This window comes from Pleurodeles waltl, chromosome 4_1, assembly GCF_031143425.1.
Source record: "Pleurodeles waltl isolate 20211129_DDA chromosome 4_1, aPleWal1.hap1.20221129, whole genome shotgun sequence".
In the NCBI taxonomy this organism is placed as follows: domain Eukaryota; kingdom Metazoa; phylum Chordata; class Amphibia; order Caudata; family Salamandridae; genus Pleurodeles; species Pleurodeles waltl.
The window spans coordinates 501,392,187-501,406,326 of NC_090442.1; the positions used below are offsets into that span (position 1 = coordinate 501,392,187).

At 42.4% G+C, this 14,140-nt stretch overlaps 1 protein-coding gene across 1 annotated transcript in view; it reads left to right on the forward strand.

Moving 5' to 3' along the window:
- EPYC (epiphycan) overlaps positions 1 to 14,140 on the forward strand; it is a 194,486-nt gene that overhangs the window by 99,767 nt on the left and 80,579 nt on the right. Inside the window, exon 3 of the mRNA XM_069228805.1 lies at positions 291 to 453. Within this exon, the coding sequence (XP_069084906.1) occupies positions 291 to 453 (163 nt within the window). The remainder of the gene's footprint in view (positions 1 to 290; positions 454 to 14,140) is intronic.

The window sequence follows — 14,140 nt, forward strand, 5'->3', positions numbered from 1 at the left end:
ATTATTGCCACCAAGGCATTTATGACAAATATACCTCGAACGTCTGTTTGCATGGATTTCAAATGGTACAGGTTCACAAAAAAATATACACTCAAACGTTGTCTACTGTAAACTTGTACGGACTAAGGAAGGGCTGTAAAGCCGTAATGGGTCTATTGGCGCCATCTTGTGGCTAACTCTTGAATTAGAAGTTTGGCTTTGTCACGTTTCAACACCGGAGAAAATAAACTAAAGCTTTGTATTGTATTGTTTTTCTTTAAATTATACAATTATCTCCCTTACTCTGACAGATTGAAATTGGCACAGTCCTTCCGATCGTTGATGGGGAATCCCAACCATCGCCGCTTCTGACAGAAGAAGCCGAAGAGGAAGAGGCATCCTCTAAACAGATTGATGGATCTTCACCACACGGACCTGGGTCTCCTGGGGTCCTCGGACCTGAAACAAGTGCAGGTTATGATTATAAGAGTTCTTCAGTTATGCAAACTATCTAGTTAGTATTATTATAGTTAATTGTTTGACATCAGCAAGACTAAGACAGACTTTGAGTAAAATAGTTTATAGCCAGGAGATAAGTATGTAAATACTGTCGAAACCCTGGTCACAATACTCCATAGGTTGTGTTACATTTAAATTAATTAACAGAGCACACGCCTTCCAAGGAATCTTCGCCCCATATGCACTAAACACTTGCACGGGTGCTTGCAGGATCTGATTTACCCTAAGTGGCATCCTGATGTGTCCAAAGGGCTGGTCTGACAGATTAGCGTGCGGGCATTTTTGGCCGTTTGTGGGCCTGTTTTAAGGTCTGGTGAGACAGTTTTTATTGTTGTTGATTTCTCCAATATTACCACAAACATTGCCTGCAGCAAGCAGAAATGGGTAGTCTCCCGTACCTTGTAAAACGCCTACAGGCAATCACTGTACTCGTCTAAAATTTCCAGATTTACACATGTAGCCCACATTTTTACTAGCTATTAGCTACCTAAATCACTAAAGGGGGCACTTTTAATTTGGTCGTATCATATCGACCCTGGATGCTTGTGTGAGACTATACAAAGTTCATCGGGTAAAGCACCGCAAACTACAGCATGAAATAATCGACTTTGGAACAAAAAGGTGATCATTGCAAAGAGTCAAAATCTGTTTGCTTCTCAAAAGGCCAACCTATTAATTCAGGCCAAGGGTCGTATCTGTGGTGGACCAGCACAAACACCATTTGATTTTGATGCAAATACAGATCAACTAAAACCGGCAGTCCAGGCTTTGCGTTATGTCCTTTCGCCATGCGAAACCAAACACAAACAAGGGATGTACTTAACTATCATACGATTATTTAGTTTGCATTACTGGACTACATATCATACGTATCAGAATGATCAAAATTATTATAAACAACTCAGCACACAATGTATATATCCGGGTGAATGCTTGGTAGACTCCGATCATACTTCACAAATTAGGTCCTATGGAGTGAGGAGCGGTCACTTGTACTCAGCTCCTGGTTTGCTACAAAAAAGAGCACACAATGCCCTTTTGCAAAAGCTAATGGAAGAAATTGAAGTTATTGCTGCTTTTCTGCTCTTCTTCCCAAGACGTTCTCTGCAACGTCACCTTTCTTTACAGCTTCAGACAACATGTGCACCAGAGGATTGGAAAGTTTCTCTTCTCTGCCATGTTCGCTTGAACGGTGTGAAAAATGGTGGTTTCTAAACTGAATATATGGCGATCAATCGCCAAACTGCTAAACTCCTTTCATTACAAAAAGAGAATGCTTTTCATTACAAAAAGACGATGCTGAAGGAGTGCCAAAGGCAAGCCTGTCTGCACCCATCTGTGCTCAGCTTCGAGAGAAGTCAGGACCCCTGCTCTTTTCATATCAGAGGTTAGCTATCCCCTTAACATTACTTGTACTTCTGAAGCCCTGTATACAATGGGCAACCTGGGCATAGCCTCAGCTGCTATCACTCATTGCATTAATTGCTTTCCACATTATCTAGAGGGCCCTGTGGCCTGTTTAAAATGTAAGGTTCCCTGTTCAAATAACTTTCCTAAAGTCACAAATATGAATACTCATTCAAAAGATCTTCTCACTCACTCAAAGTCAGCGGATATTCCTATTAGTGGGCACAAACAGACTCCTATTCTCTGCACCCTCAGGTTTCTAGGTGCCCTGATAGCCTTCTCTGTAATATTAGGTCTGTATCTAAGCATGCCACTGAACTCTGGGATGTGCTTTCCTCATTGTCTCCAGATGTAGATTTTATAACTGAAACCTGGATGAGTCCCACCTCCCTAGCGGCAACCAGCCGCAGCAGTCTCTTCGTGATAATTATCACATGCTTAGACTCGACAGAGTAAAAAAGACGGGGGTGGAGGGGGGCAGCACTGCCATTGTTTTGAAAGATTCTGCTAATGTCTCGTTCATCAACGCGTCAATCACAGATTGGGCGGAGATATGTATTTTTTTTTTAGGGAACTTTCCCCTAATGACTGCTGGAAAGATGCTTTAGTATACCGACCTCCTGGACCCAAAACATATTTCAGCCATCACCTAATAGCGCACACTGCAACCCATGTTCCATCTCAACAATTCCTTCTACGGGGTGATTTTATTTATCATGGTGAAGAATCCCTAAATCCCAATGTAGCTCAATTTATCTCAGACTTAGCAACGCTCGGTCTGCACCAGAAAGTCGATGGGCCTGCCCATGATGCACGAACCACGTTGGATATGCTTTTTAATAATCTGAAATTTTTTGTCTGGAATGATCACTCTTTGATCAGTTTCTGTCTTCCTTAAATAGATGAGACTGAGAAGACTACAATCACTAACATAAGAGATTCTAGAATTTGACAAAGAGTCAAGACGGACTCCGTCTCCAAAGAATGTAGGGCCTTATTTATACTTTTTGGTGCAAAACTACACTAACGCAGTTTTGCACCAAAAAGTTTTGCACCGGCTTGCACCATTTTTTAGCACCAGCTGGGCACCATATTTATGGAATGGTGCAAGCCGGTGCAAAGGGTAGGCTAGCGTAAAAAAAAAGTTGTTAGGCAGGTTAGAGTCAAAATAAATGACTCTAACCAGATTAGCGTCATTTTTTTATGCTAAAGGGCATATTTATACTCTGTTTGCACTGAATTAGCATCATTTTTTTTAATCTAATTCGGTGCAAAACTAACTCCATACGTATAATTTGGCACTAGACCTGTCTAGCACCACATTTATGGAGTTAAAGTCATTTTTTGGAAGTGGAAACCTACCTTCCCTTAATGAGATGCAAAACAGTAACTTCAAACTCGTCTGGCTGGTGGTGCTCCTCGTAGCTGTGTGGATAATCGAGTAGTGCTATAAGCATGGACATAGTATGTTAGAGGTATTTACAAGGGAGAGAGAGAGAAAAAGGGGGGCAGAGGGTATTCTATGTGGTGGTGGTCTTGAGTGATGTTTATTCAAGTTGTAATATCCTACGAGTAGATGAATGGAGACAAGTGACTCATGTAGTGGCCCAATCAGATCAGTTACCTGGTTCTCATGGAAGGTTGTATAGTCTGGGGGAGGGCGGATTCAGATAATTTCTGCACATAGGTGTCCCACACTGTAAATGTCCCACTTCCCCTATGCGGTCTACTGTCGTGCATCAGGGCGTCAGCCTCCGCCAGAGCTCATTTATAGGTCACCTGGAGCCAGCCTTCAATCGTGGGAGTTGAGAAGCTTTCCAATTCATGGAAATTAGGTGCTTTAAAAAGACCGTCAGATCAACTAACTTCAAATAATGCTTGTTCTGCTTAGTTTGTTTTGTGATCCCCAAGAGATAAAGGAGCGGAACTAGATGCAGTTGGACGTTGATCACTGTCAACACCCGTTCCATCACCTGGGTCCAAATGTGCAGCAGTGATGGACAGTCCCAGACCATATAAATGAAGGTATCATCCATGTGCCCACATTTGGGGTATGCCGGGTACATGCCTGGGAATATTTTGTGTAAGCGGTGCGGTCAAAGATCGGCTTGATGTATGCAATTAAATTGCGTACATTTTAAGAAGGCATTGCATGATATTTTGTTCACTTGCTCTAAGGCCATTGTCCATTGCTTGGTTGTAAATTCTATGCCCAAGCAAGAATTCCATTTGGGTCTACCCCAAGTCAGAGAGATATTTTCCCGCCTGTAATGCTGCATAGTCCATCTGTGAGAAAGCATTGCTAACCCACATGTAGTGGTGGTTCAGCCAGGCAAGATTCCCATGTTTCCCCAATCACTGCTTTAATTGCAGTGTGCGTCAGAAAATGGACTCCTCCAATGTCGTAGAGTTCTTGCAGGCCTTGAAGGGACAACAGGGTACTGTCACTATATAGATCACCCATTTCAGTGAGCCCCAAGTCTCTCCATGGATTAGAATCATAAATCCTCAGTAGATTTTTCATGACCGGGGCACTCCAGAGGGGCAACTGCAGTGCATAGGGGGTTGGTGTATGTCTGGGCAGGATGTATTGAGTTCAAAGGAGTTTTGCCACTCGCATGGTTTGCCCAGCTCCTTGGAAGGTTTTCCTGGTGAGAGGAGTCCCTCCAATACGTCCTTTTCCCTTAAATCTGCCCATACCAGTCCTCCTGTCTGTTGTCCTATCTCCGGCAAGCCAGTGCATTGGCCATTACAATTGGGCTGCTAACAAAATACAGCTTCAAGTCTGTTACTCCAAGCCCCCCTTTGAGCATGGGATGCTTGAGGATAGAAATTGCAATCCACTTCTGAGCAGGTCCCCAAACTAGTTTTAATTCCAAGCTGCTGAAGGTCAAGAAAAAGGATCTAGTGGATATGACTGGCAAAGGTGCAAAAAAGTATGAGAACCTTGGAAGAACTATCATTTTAGTCACCAATGCTCTGCTTATTGGCAAGAGGGGTAGTTGTGTCCAAAAGTGCATAGATTGGTGAATCGAGGCTGAGGCCATGCCATGGTTGCCATCAAGTAGATCTGTATCTGTGTGATAGATATTGATTCTGAGATAGTAAAAGGTCCCCAAAGGTTCAGGGGAGGCTTCCTTCCTCTGGTACTGTTTGGTGTTTTGGTTCAAAACTGCATAAAGGGAAATGCAGGGTTTACCCCAGTTTACCTTGAGACCTGTTATGTCCTCAAAGTGGTCAAGCAGGCCATATAAAGTTGGCAGTGTGGACGCATGATCTCACAGGTAGACCAACACATCATCGGCATAAAGAGATATTGTATGCCAGTTCAGTCCCACCCTAATGCCCCAGCCAGGGCCTTTAGTACGCAGTATGGCCGTCAGTGGTTCCATGGCTAAGGAAAGAGCACTGGTGATAGAGAGCACTCTTGGTGGGGAGCCCTACTTTTGGGGAAAGAGCGTGAAATCTGATGACCATTGCAGACCTGTGCTTGAGAGGAGGTGTACAAAAGCTTAATCCAGCCCAATAAATTAGGGCCCATCCCAGACTTCTCTAGGATCTGCAGTAGATAGGACCAACTCAGTGTATCAAACACTTTCTCAAAATCCAGGGAAGCTGCCACTGAGAGGCCAGCTTCCCTAGACACTGCATCCATTATATGGCACAGGCGTCAGATGTTGTAGTCATTGTTCTTTGGGGTACAAACCCACATTGGTCTGATTGAACAAGATATGCAACCATGGGAAGCAGTCAGTTTGCCAGGATCTTATTAAAAAATTTGTAATCAATGTTCAACATTTACAGTGGCCGAGAGGAGCTCACATCAAGGGAGTCTTTGCCCGATTTCGGGAGTACCACTATGAGAGTCTCGTGCAGCAAGCATGGCAAAAAGCCCTGATGAAGCACTTCCTGATAGACCTCTAGTAGGTGGGGAGCAAGGGTGGTACTGTAGGTGGCATTGTACTCTACTGTAAACCCGTCTGTGCCTGGAGTCTTGCTGTGCACCATCTGGCAGATCACTAGATTGATCTCCTCTATTTGCAGAGGCTATTCCAAATATAACAGTTGCAGTGGGTTCAGTTGCAGGTAATCCCACACCTGCATCAAGGAGGACTCTTGAGGGGAAGAGTAAAGAGTCCAATTGCTCATAAAATGAGTGAATTTTTCATTAATGTCTGCTTGGGTGTTCCTCAGAAGGCCTGTGCACCCACCAATCTCGAGGATTTCTGACCTTAGCAACCACACCAGTGAATTGTGTGATTCCTTAGCAGACTTTTTTGAAGATAAAATTAATCTTATTTATCAGAACTTTCCAAGGGCAATAGATCAGACTTGCATTGAACTTAATTCCAACTCTCCTCCCCTCAACTGTCCCTATGGCTTAGGCACGGTTGACTCATGGACCTAATTATCAATCCAGAGGTCTCCTGAAACAGTGAAATTTGTCACTCCACTGGACCCATGCCCCTCCAGAATCTCAACATTACTCTCCTATCAGCTGGCCCCTGCAGTATACTCCTTGTTTAATGTATCAATAAACACATGAAAAATGCCCTTGGATTAGAAAGAGGCACAGGTTAAACTCATACAAAACAAGGCCAATATGACATCATCTGACCTTACTAATTATTGTCCCATTTTGTTGCTCTATTTGCTTGGTAAAACACTGGGAGGACAACTTAATAAGCAACTTTTACTCTATTTAGAAGACAATATGATATTGGATCCATCACAGTCTGGATTCCGATCCTCTCTCAGGGACAGCTGAGTGGCCGTCACAGATCACATACGACTTGCTCTTGATGCTGGTATGCCATCTATGCTTGCGCTGTTGGCCTCATCCACAGCATTTGATACTGTGTCCCCTCCCAGACTGCTACAAAGATTGTACAACATTGGAATTTACAGGACTGCCATACAATGGTTCAGTGATTTTCTAAATAACAGCACCCAAACCATCTTTCCGGGCACCTTCAAATCCCACACTTTGCTGATAGATAAGGAAGTGCTACAGTGCTCCTGTCTTAGTCTCACACTTTTTAAAATGTATGTTGCTCCGTTCGCTAAGATCATCAAATCCTTCACATTTGAGATTCTCTCCTAAGCCAATGACACGCACAGTTGCTTGTCTCATGCAATCTTCCCTCTAGTAGTACTGCAGTACCTCTTCTGAGAACATGGCATTGGATGCCTATTAGGAAGGGAATCATCTTTAAAATCAGCTACCTCACCCATAAGTCACTAATGGGGAAAGGCCCAAGTACCTTATCAGAAAGCCTAAACACTATTGTCCAGTCAGCCTCTGCGATCCAGTGACAAAGCTATGCTTACTGTCCCGCATATCTGAAAGTTAGGGGCAGGTGGTAGGTCTTTTTCCTATCTGGCCCCTCTTACTGATCCCCTGAGGCCTTGTAAATAATTTAGTGATTAGTCCTGAATAGGTGTAGGTCACCTAATAAATTCAGTGGGGTTTGAGTGGTGGCAACATTCTTTTAGATTCTCAAAATTTTGTTTGAAAAAAAGAATACAGTTTGTCATAAGTACCTAAGAAGGATGCACATTGGTTTCAGGAACTTTAGATTTAGTGAATTATTCTAGCACCTTTAATAACTTTTTTAGAGCATCACGCACTGCAGAATTCTGTACTTTTAAGTCATTTTCTTTTCTTTATCCGTATACTCTGTAATCTCTATGCTGCCTGTATTCATATTGTCACGTTTTATGTTTTGTCCTTACATTGGCCATTACATCTTAGATCCTTTGAATGCCATGTCCACATTAGACAGAGGATGTGAGCAGGTGTCAAGGTAAGGTGTATTTAGTAGTTGTATTCAACATATTGGCATTTTAATTATTGTGTCCCAACATGGAAGTCATATGTGAGGATAATTCAAGCCAGTATAAACAAGCAGCAAAACTCTAATTTTTGTAGTCTCTAAACCTGATCCTTGTCCTACTGTGGGGTTTTCAAGTAAAAAAATATTAGTACATTGGTTGTGGGTTATTAAGCAAGACCTCAGTCTTTGTTAGAATCAGCCTTTAAATGCTACCTTACTGTGTAAAGTACATGGTGAGGGATGTAAATCCAGTCTCCTCACAACGTAGTGGGCCAGACGTACAAAGCCCTTTTGCATTTTTAACTGTCTGAATTGGTATTTCGGGCAGTTAAGAAATGCAAAACTGCCTTTTCTGATGTACAAAAGCCTTTAGGAAAACACAAATAGGGATTAACTATTTGCAATTCATATTCTGTTGTTAAAAGCATTTAATAAATGCGATTTGGGCATTTAGGAAATGCAATTACCTGAACATTATGTATGCACCTGTGTTGAAGGCTGCTATAATTAGACTTTTGTTGTGCGAATGTATGCTTATTCAAAGGTGGCTGTGGCTGTTTTCACCCAGGCGCCCACAAAACAATGGGGAGCTTATAGTGGCTTTGATCAGCTGCAGAACACTTTCTATTTAAAATATAATGTGTTCCTATTGTGTAGACATGTCAAAGCTTTTTCCCTGTTTGCATGGGATTACAATTGTGGTCCAGACAGATCACAAACCTCTCACATGGTTGATGCCTAGGAAGGCTGAGATCCTCAAGTTCCTCTGCTAGTCCAGTTCTCTAGTGGGAATTATAGTGGAGCTTGAAGCAAGGTCAGCGTATTGGGATTAAGATCTGATAGCACCTCTGCCTTTGACTCTGTAAAGTGCTCCACTGCTTTTCAGATAGGTCCCTACAATACAGATAACACATACATATATGCATGTTTGGTTGTATATAGCACTGACTCTGTCTTGGGTTTTCGGTGTGTGTTTAGCAAGATAGAGAAGGGTTTGTGCAAGGATATCCAAGTCTCTGTTGACCTGAGAAACACCCTCTTTGTTTTCATTCCCTTCTCCCCATGTCTCACTGTAAAGGGTTACAGTTGAGTGGGGGTGTCAGATTCCCCACTTTGTTATTGCCTGCAGTTCCACCTCATCTCCGGGCCCTCATCCTGCCTGAATCTACCTCACAAGTAAATTAACAAATTATTTGAGTGGTGTCAGATGCCTCAATTTGTTTTTGCCTGCAGTTCCATCTCAGCTCTGACTCCTCATCCTGCCTGAATATACCTCACAAATAAATTAACAAATGATTTGGGGGGTCAAATGCCTCACTTTCACCTAGTCATCCAGTATACAAAGATACCTGAGCCAAATAGAAGAGCTCCTTCTGACAACCATCCCAACATTTACTGGTCATGCAGTGTGCTTGTAACATTTGATTCGAGGTGTCCCTCTGCAATTAATTCAAACAGCAAACATGAGCTGATTGATCAACTGGGTGGATAGAAATTAATTTCCCTGGCCATGTTATTATTCCAGGAATTCTGACTGCTAGCGTAGTTGACAAAACACTGTGATCCTGAGGTAGAGTCTATATTACTCCAACCTTCATGCCAGGCTACAGGATGATATTTAGAATGGACTGTCTGTCCGAAAGGAGCCGATCAATCCAGCTGCTTCAAGACGTCTGCATATACCAGGACAAGAAGTCACCCAGATGCTTTCCAGAAATTTACGCACCAAAAACGATTAAAAAAATGGCATATCTAGGTTCTGCAATTTTTTTTTTTTATAATAAGAACATTTTATTTGGAAAGTGACAAGTGCATGGAAAACACCGGAATTCACACACCATTAATGATTGATCAAGTGTTAATCGGAGTCTTTACAATAGTACTCAGCATGCAAGTAGCACTTAACCCTCCAACCCTCTCCATCTGCCATAACAATCGATAATTGGTCAGGGCGGAACCCACTTGAACAATTCAAAATGAAGGAGGCACAAAGATTCCCCCATAGGCATTCCATCTTCCCCATTTTTTCACCCATTTTTGGGGGCAAACCCAGCTTTCATAAGTCACCTTCTCTGCCATCATGCATCAATCCATACTGCATTTCCAGTCTCCTATTTGAGGTGCTTGCACCACCCTCCACTGCCTTGCTATGTTACGTTTGGCCACAGTCAGTTGTAGAGTCATCCAAAGTTTCTTCATTCTGTTGAGGTCTGTTGCATCCCTCATATGCAGCAGACACCATTTCGCCGACGCCTCCATACCACTCCGACATACATCATTAATGCAAGCAACCACGATTCCCAGTAGTGCTGCACCCCTGGGTAGTCCCATATTATATGCAAGAAGGACCCATCTCGGCAGCAGGGATTAAGGCAGCCTGAGTTGGCTATCCTGCCCATTTTCACCTTAACAGTGTACGTGAAATAGGATCTATGAAGCTATTTAAGTTGCACCAGGCTGATAGGCTCAGCAATCTTAATTTAACCAGACTCTTACTGAAGCTAGTAATAATTGATGTTGTAATGAATATTACAGGAGTGTAAAGTCTGCCTTCCAAACAGCTGCAAAATTATTGTGAAAATGTTGCGCATGTAAGACACTAAGATGATCAACTGGAACTGGGACTGAAACCACACAGAGACTGTGTGCAGGCCTTTCACTTTGACCAGGCTCTTCACTTAACCCTCCGTGAGCATGGCCAAAGGCCATATGTTTTAGGTGATGTCCACAGTAGGGCTTGGTAAAGGCCTTGACTAAAAACCATGACCTTCAGCTGCATGGCAGAAAGCTTTGGTCAGTGGATTATGCACAAATGAGAGCTGAGCGCAGAGCTGGGTCAACCCCACTCAAATTCAGAGCATAATGGTTTATGTCCAAAAAGGGGCTTGGTAAATTATTTAGTCAAAGCCCAGTCCCTGCTCTCAATACCACCGGAACACAGCTAACCAGCCCCTGTGCCATACCCATGCTTCTGCATGTGCAATGCTTTATGTAGACATGTGGGCTGAGTGTATTGGTGGTAACACTTAAACCATGAGGCTGAAATGTATTTATGGGGACATGGAGGGACAAAGAGAAATTTCATAGGTATAACTTCTGTAGTCTCTCCCATGGACACCTCTAGTTTCTTTGCATATGCATCAGGATAGCTTAAGGTGGGATAGGAAAAGCCACATAGCCTTACAAAAGCACTATACATAGGCTGTCTTCTATGAACTCGACCCTCATCCATTCATATAGGGGTTAACATTGTAAATTAATGTTGTACTGGAGGTGAGATCTTCTGTGCCTGCCCTCAGGGAACAAAAGAGGAAAAGCATGGATGTTAGACCTGTCAGACTTAGGGTGGTTGTCCCTCAATGTTTTTGCCTACATACCTTCATTTTTATGATGAAATTCATTTTTGTTGGCCTTAGGACTCTGTGCATTTTACTGCTGCTAACCAGTTCTAAAATTCTTGTGCTCACTCCCCTAAACATGCTTTGATTGGGTTACACCAAAATGGCCTATTTAATTTAGTTCCCTTTTAAAGTTGTATACCATACAGATAGCCGATAGGTAAGGGCACATTGTAAGTAAAATTATTTTTGACATGTGCTTTTAGGTTGTGCATGTCTTGGTAGTGAAAAAACCCTAACTATTTTTTCTGACTACGGTCAGGCCTACCTGACCCATAGAATGACATTAGATTGACTTATGACTTTTAATATGTGCTAACCTTTCATTGGGACCAGGACTTTTGTTCATATTTTGTATCTATGAAATTGTAATGAAAAGTCCTTTCTAATGGTAAAGTCAGATTTGTAATTACAATTTTGAAAATTTCACTTTAAGAATGTTGGCATTTTCCCATCCTTAGCCCTTTTGTGCCTGCATCCTGTCTTGAGTCACATGAATGCGTGTTACTGACAGTTAAACTTTGTGAATCCCTCCCAGACAGTCATGCAATAGAGCTATTAGGTGTGCCTGAATAGCCATCTGCTGGCAGGATGGGGGGGCAGAGTTGAGCACAGCCCCACTTGCATCTGAATAGGGTGTGCTCTACCTTTACACAAAGGACTTATCATCTCCACATTGTCACTGTAGCCAGCTTGATGCCTGGGCATTGGAGTCAGGAAATTCCAAGCACTTAAAAAATCCCTTATAGAATCTTCTCCCTCCTTCTAGAGTAAGGGCACCATGGTATAAATATGGGACCCTCGGATCCACTAATCATTTTACTACTGGACCTGCAGAAGGATTGTTAGAGGACTGCTTTTTGCTGTGACATTCTGTGCACTCTGCAAGACTGCCTTGCTGTACCTGGAAAGAATGATTTGCTTCCTGGAGCCTGGATTGAATCCTTCTTTTGAGCCCAGCATCTTTATCTGAGCCCGGGACTACCAAAGTGACTCCAAGGACTTTGCTGCCCCCTGTTCAGGGCCAGAGGGACTCAAAAGACTCCCACCATCTTGACCCCACACCTGGACCCAGCCTAAGTGAGTCCTGAACTCCCAAGTGGTGTCCCACCAGTCCTGGACCCTAGGTTGTGGTGCTAAAAGTCCTAAGATGGCCAAAACCCAAATATGAGGACTAATACAACTTTGGCCAAACACTGCTCTGAGAACTAGGAGGAGAACAGGACCAACCTGCTCACCTATCCACCTGAGGTGCATTGCCAGTCGGATTGACTTTGCCATTTTTCACGCTATGTTCTGCAGCAGCAAATCCTGTTCATAGGTCCGTCGTCAAAGGGGTGTCTTTGGTTACATCCTTCTTCCTTGTCCTGTTAGAGATTTTCAAGTGCCAAAAAAGAGACTAATTCCAAACATAGAAATCTTTGCCACGGCTTTGACCGAAGACTCCCTGACAATGACACTACCTCCTCAGACACGTCCTGCAGTCTTGCCCCCTGAACATTACCATCTCAGAACATTTTTCTCAAAATTGCTTCTAAGTTCAAAGGTAATCACTGACAAGACTGATTCCAATTTTTGTTTCTGAATTGTGCCCCATTGAGGTTGGCCATATTTTTCAACTTTGACCTTGTCTTGCTTGGCTAGGTGTCTGCGATTGGAGCTTTGATCTTTTAGGTGCTAATTTTTACTAAAAGTTTAAAAAATCCTAATTCTGGCTCTACTGATTGAAGTTTTGTCATTTTGGTGACAAATAATTTATTACAATTTACTCTGCTTTTCTAAATTTGTGTGGGATTTTTCCTTTGCTGTGTTTTCACTTTATTACTGTTTGTGTGCTGCATAAATACTTTACTAATTTCCTCTAATTTAACTCTGACTGCGTTTTGTGCCAAGCTAACCAGGGCTAAGCAAAGGTTAATTTAGTGACTTGCGTGGTTCACCCTACAAGGAAATGTGTGGCTGTTGCTTCACCAGGGTTCACACCCTGGTCAACCAACAATGCAATTGCACACATTTCTCCCCCAAATAGATGGCAAGTTTCTACTCCCAGAAGTAGAAAGGTACTAGAAAGCTTGAGTGGCAGAGTACCATGGTACAGGAAATAAATATATGATGATACCAGTTTCAGTGTCTGTTCAGAATTCAACTTGGTTGACACAAGGAACTATAACCTTCCTATTATTTTATTGTAAGGTGTTTGTCAATCTTGCAATTTCTTTTTTTATTTCTATTGTCCAAAAGGAAGTATGCCTTGAGGTCTGGCCAAGAAAGTTGTTAGTGTTTTGAAGATAGCAATACATTTCAATGGACCAGCAAATACAGTAGAAAATGGTAACTCCATAAACACTGGTGGTCCCTTCCCTAGATGCATGTAGTTAAAGCTGAAACAAATAAAGCAATTGAGACCAAAATGTATACGTACGATATTTATTTAGCACTCACAGCAAACTAAATTGTCTTTATTCAATGTGAACGTGTTACCATTATAAAGTTGGCATACATATTTTATTGACCTAAGAATGATGAGCTTTTCAGTGTAGATAGTATGGTTTGAATGCTCATCCAACAGGTTATGTCCCATTTCAGTAAAGGATGCATTAATCAAATGAGCTGCCCTACTATCCAGAAAGCATAAAATAACCCAAATCCAAAAGCCAATTGATTATAATAGGAACTTCATTTGCATGTCAGTGAATGTTCAGCTGGCTGCAGTTCTTATAACTTTCACCATAATTCTCAAAGTTCAATCATGCTACAAGACCAACTCTAGAATTGTATCCATCCATGTGCAGCCAGTCCAACTGCCTATGTTCTCTTTATGGGGCATAATTATAATCCCCTAGCACCAACTTGCGCCAAATTAACATAATTATTTTTTACGTTAATGTGGCCCAACGAGGCCGCAATCTCTGCGCTGTATTTACAGAGTGGCGCAATGCATGCATTGCAGCACTCTGTAACCCTTTGTGCTACATTATGCCTGCGCCAGACATAATGTAC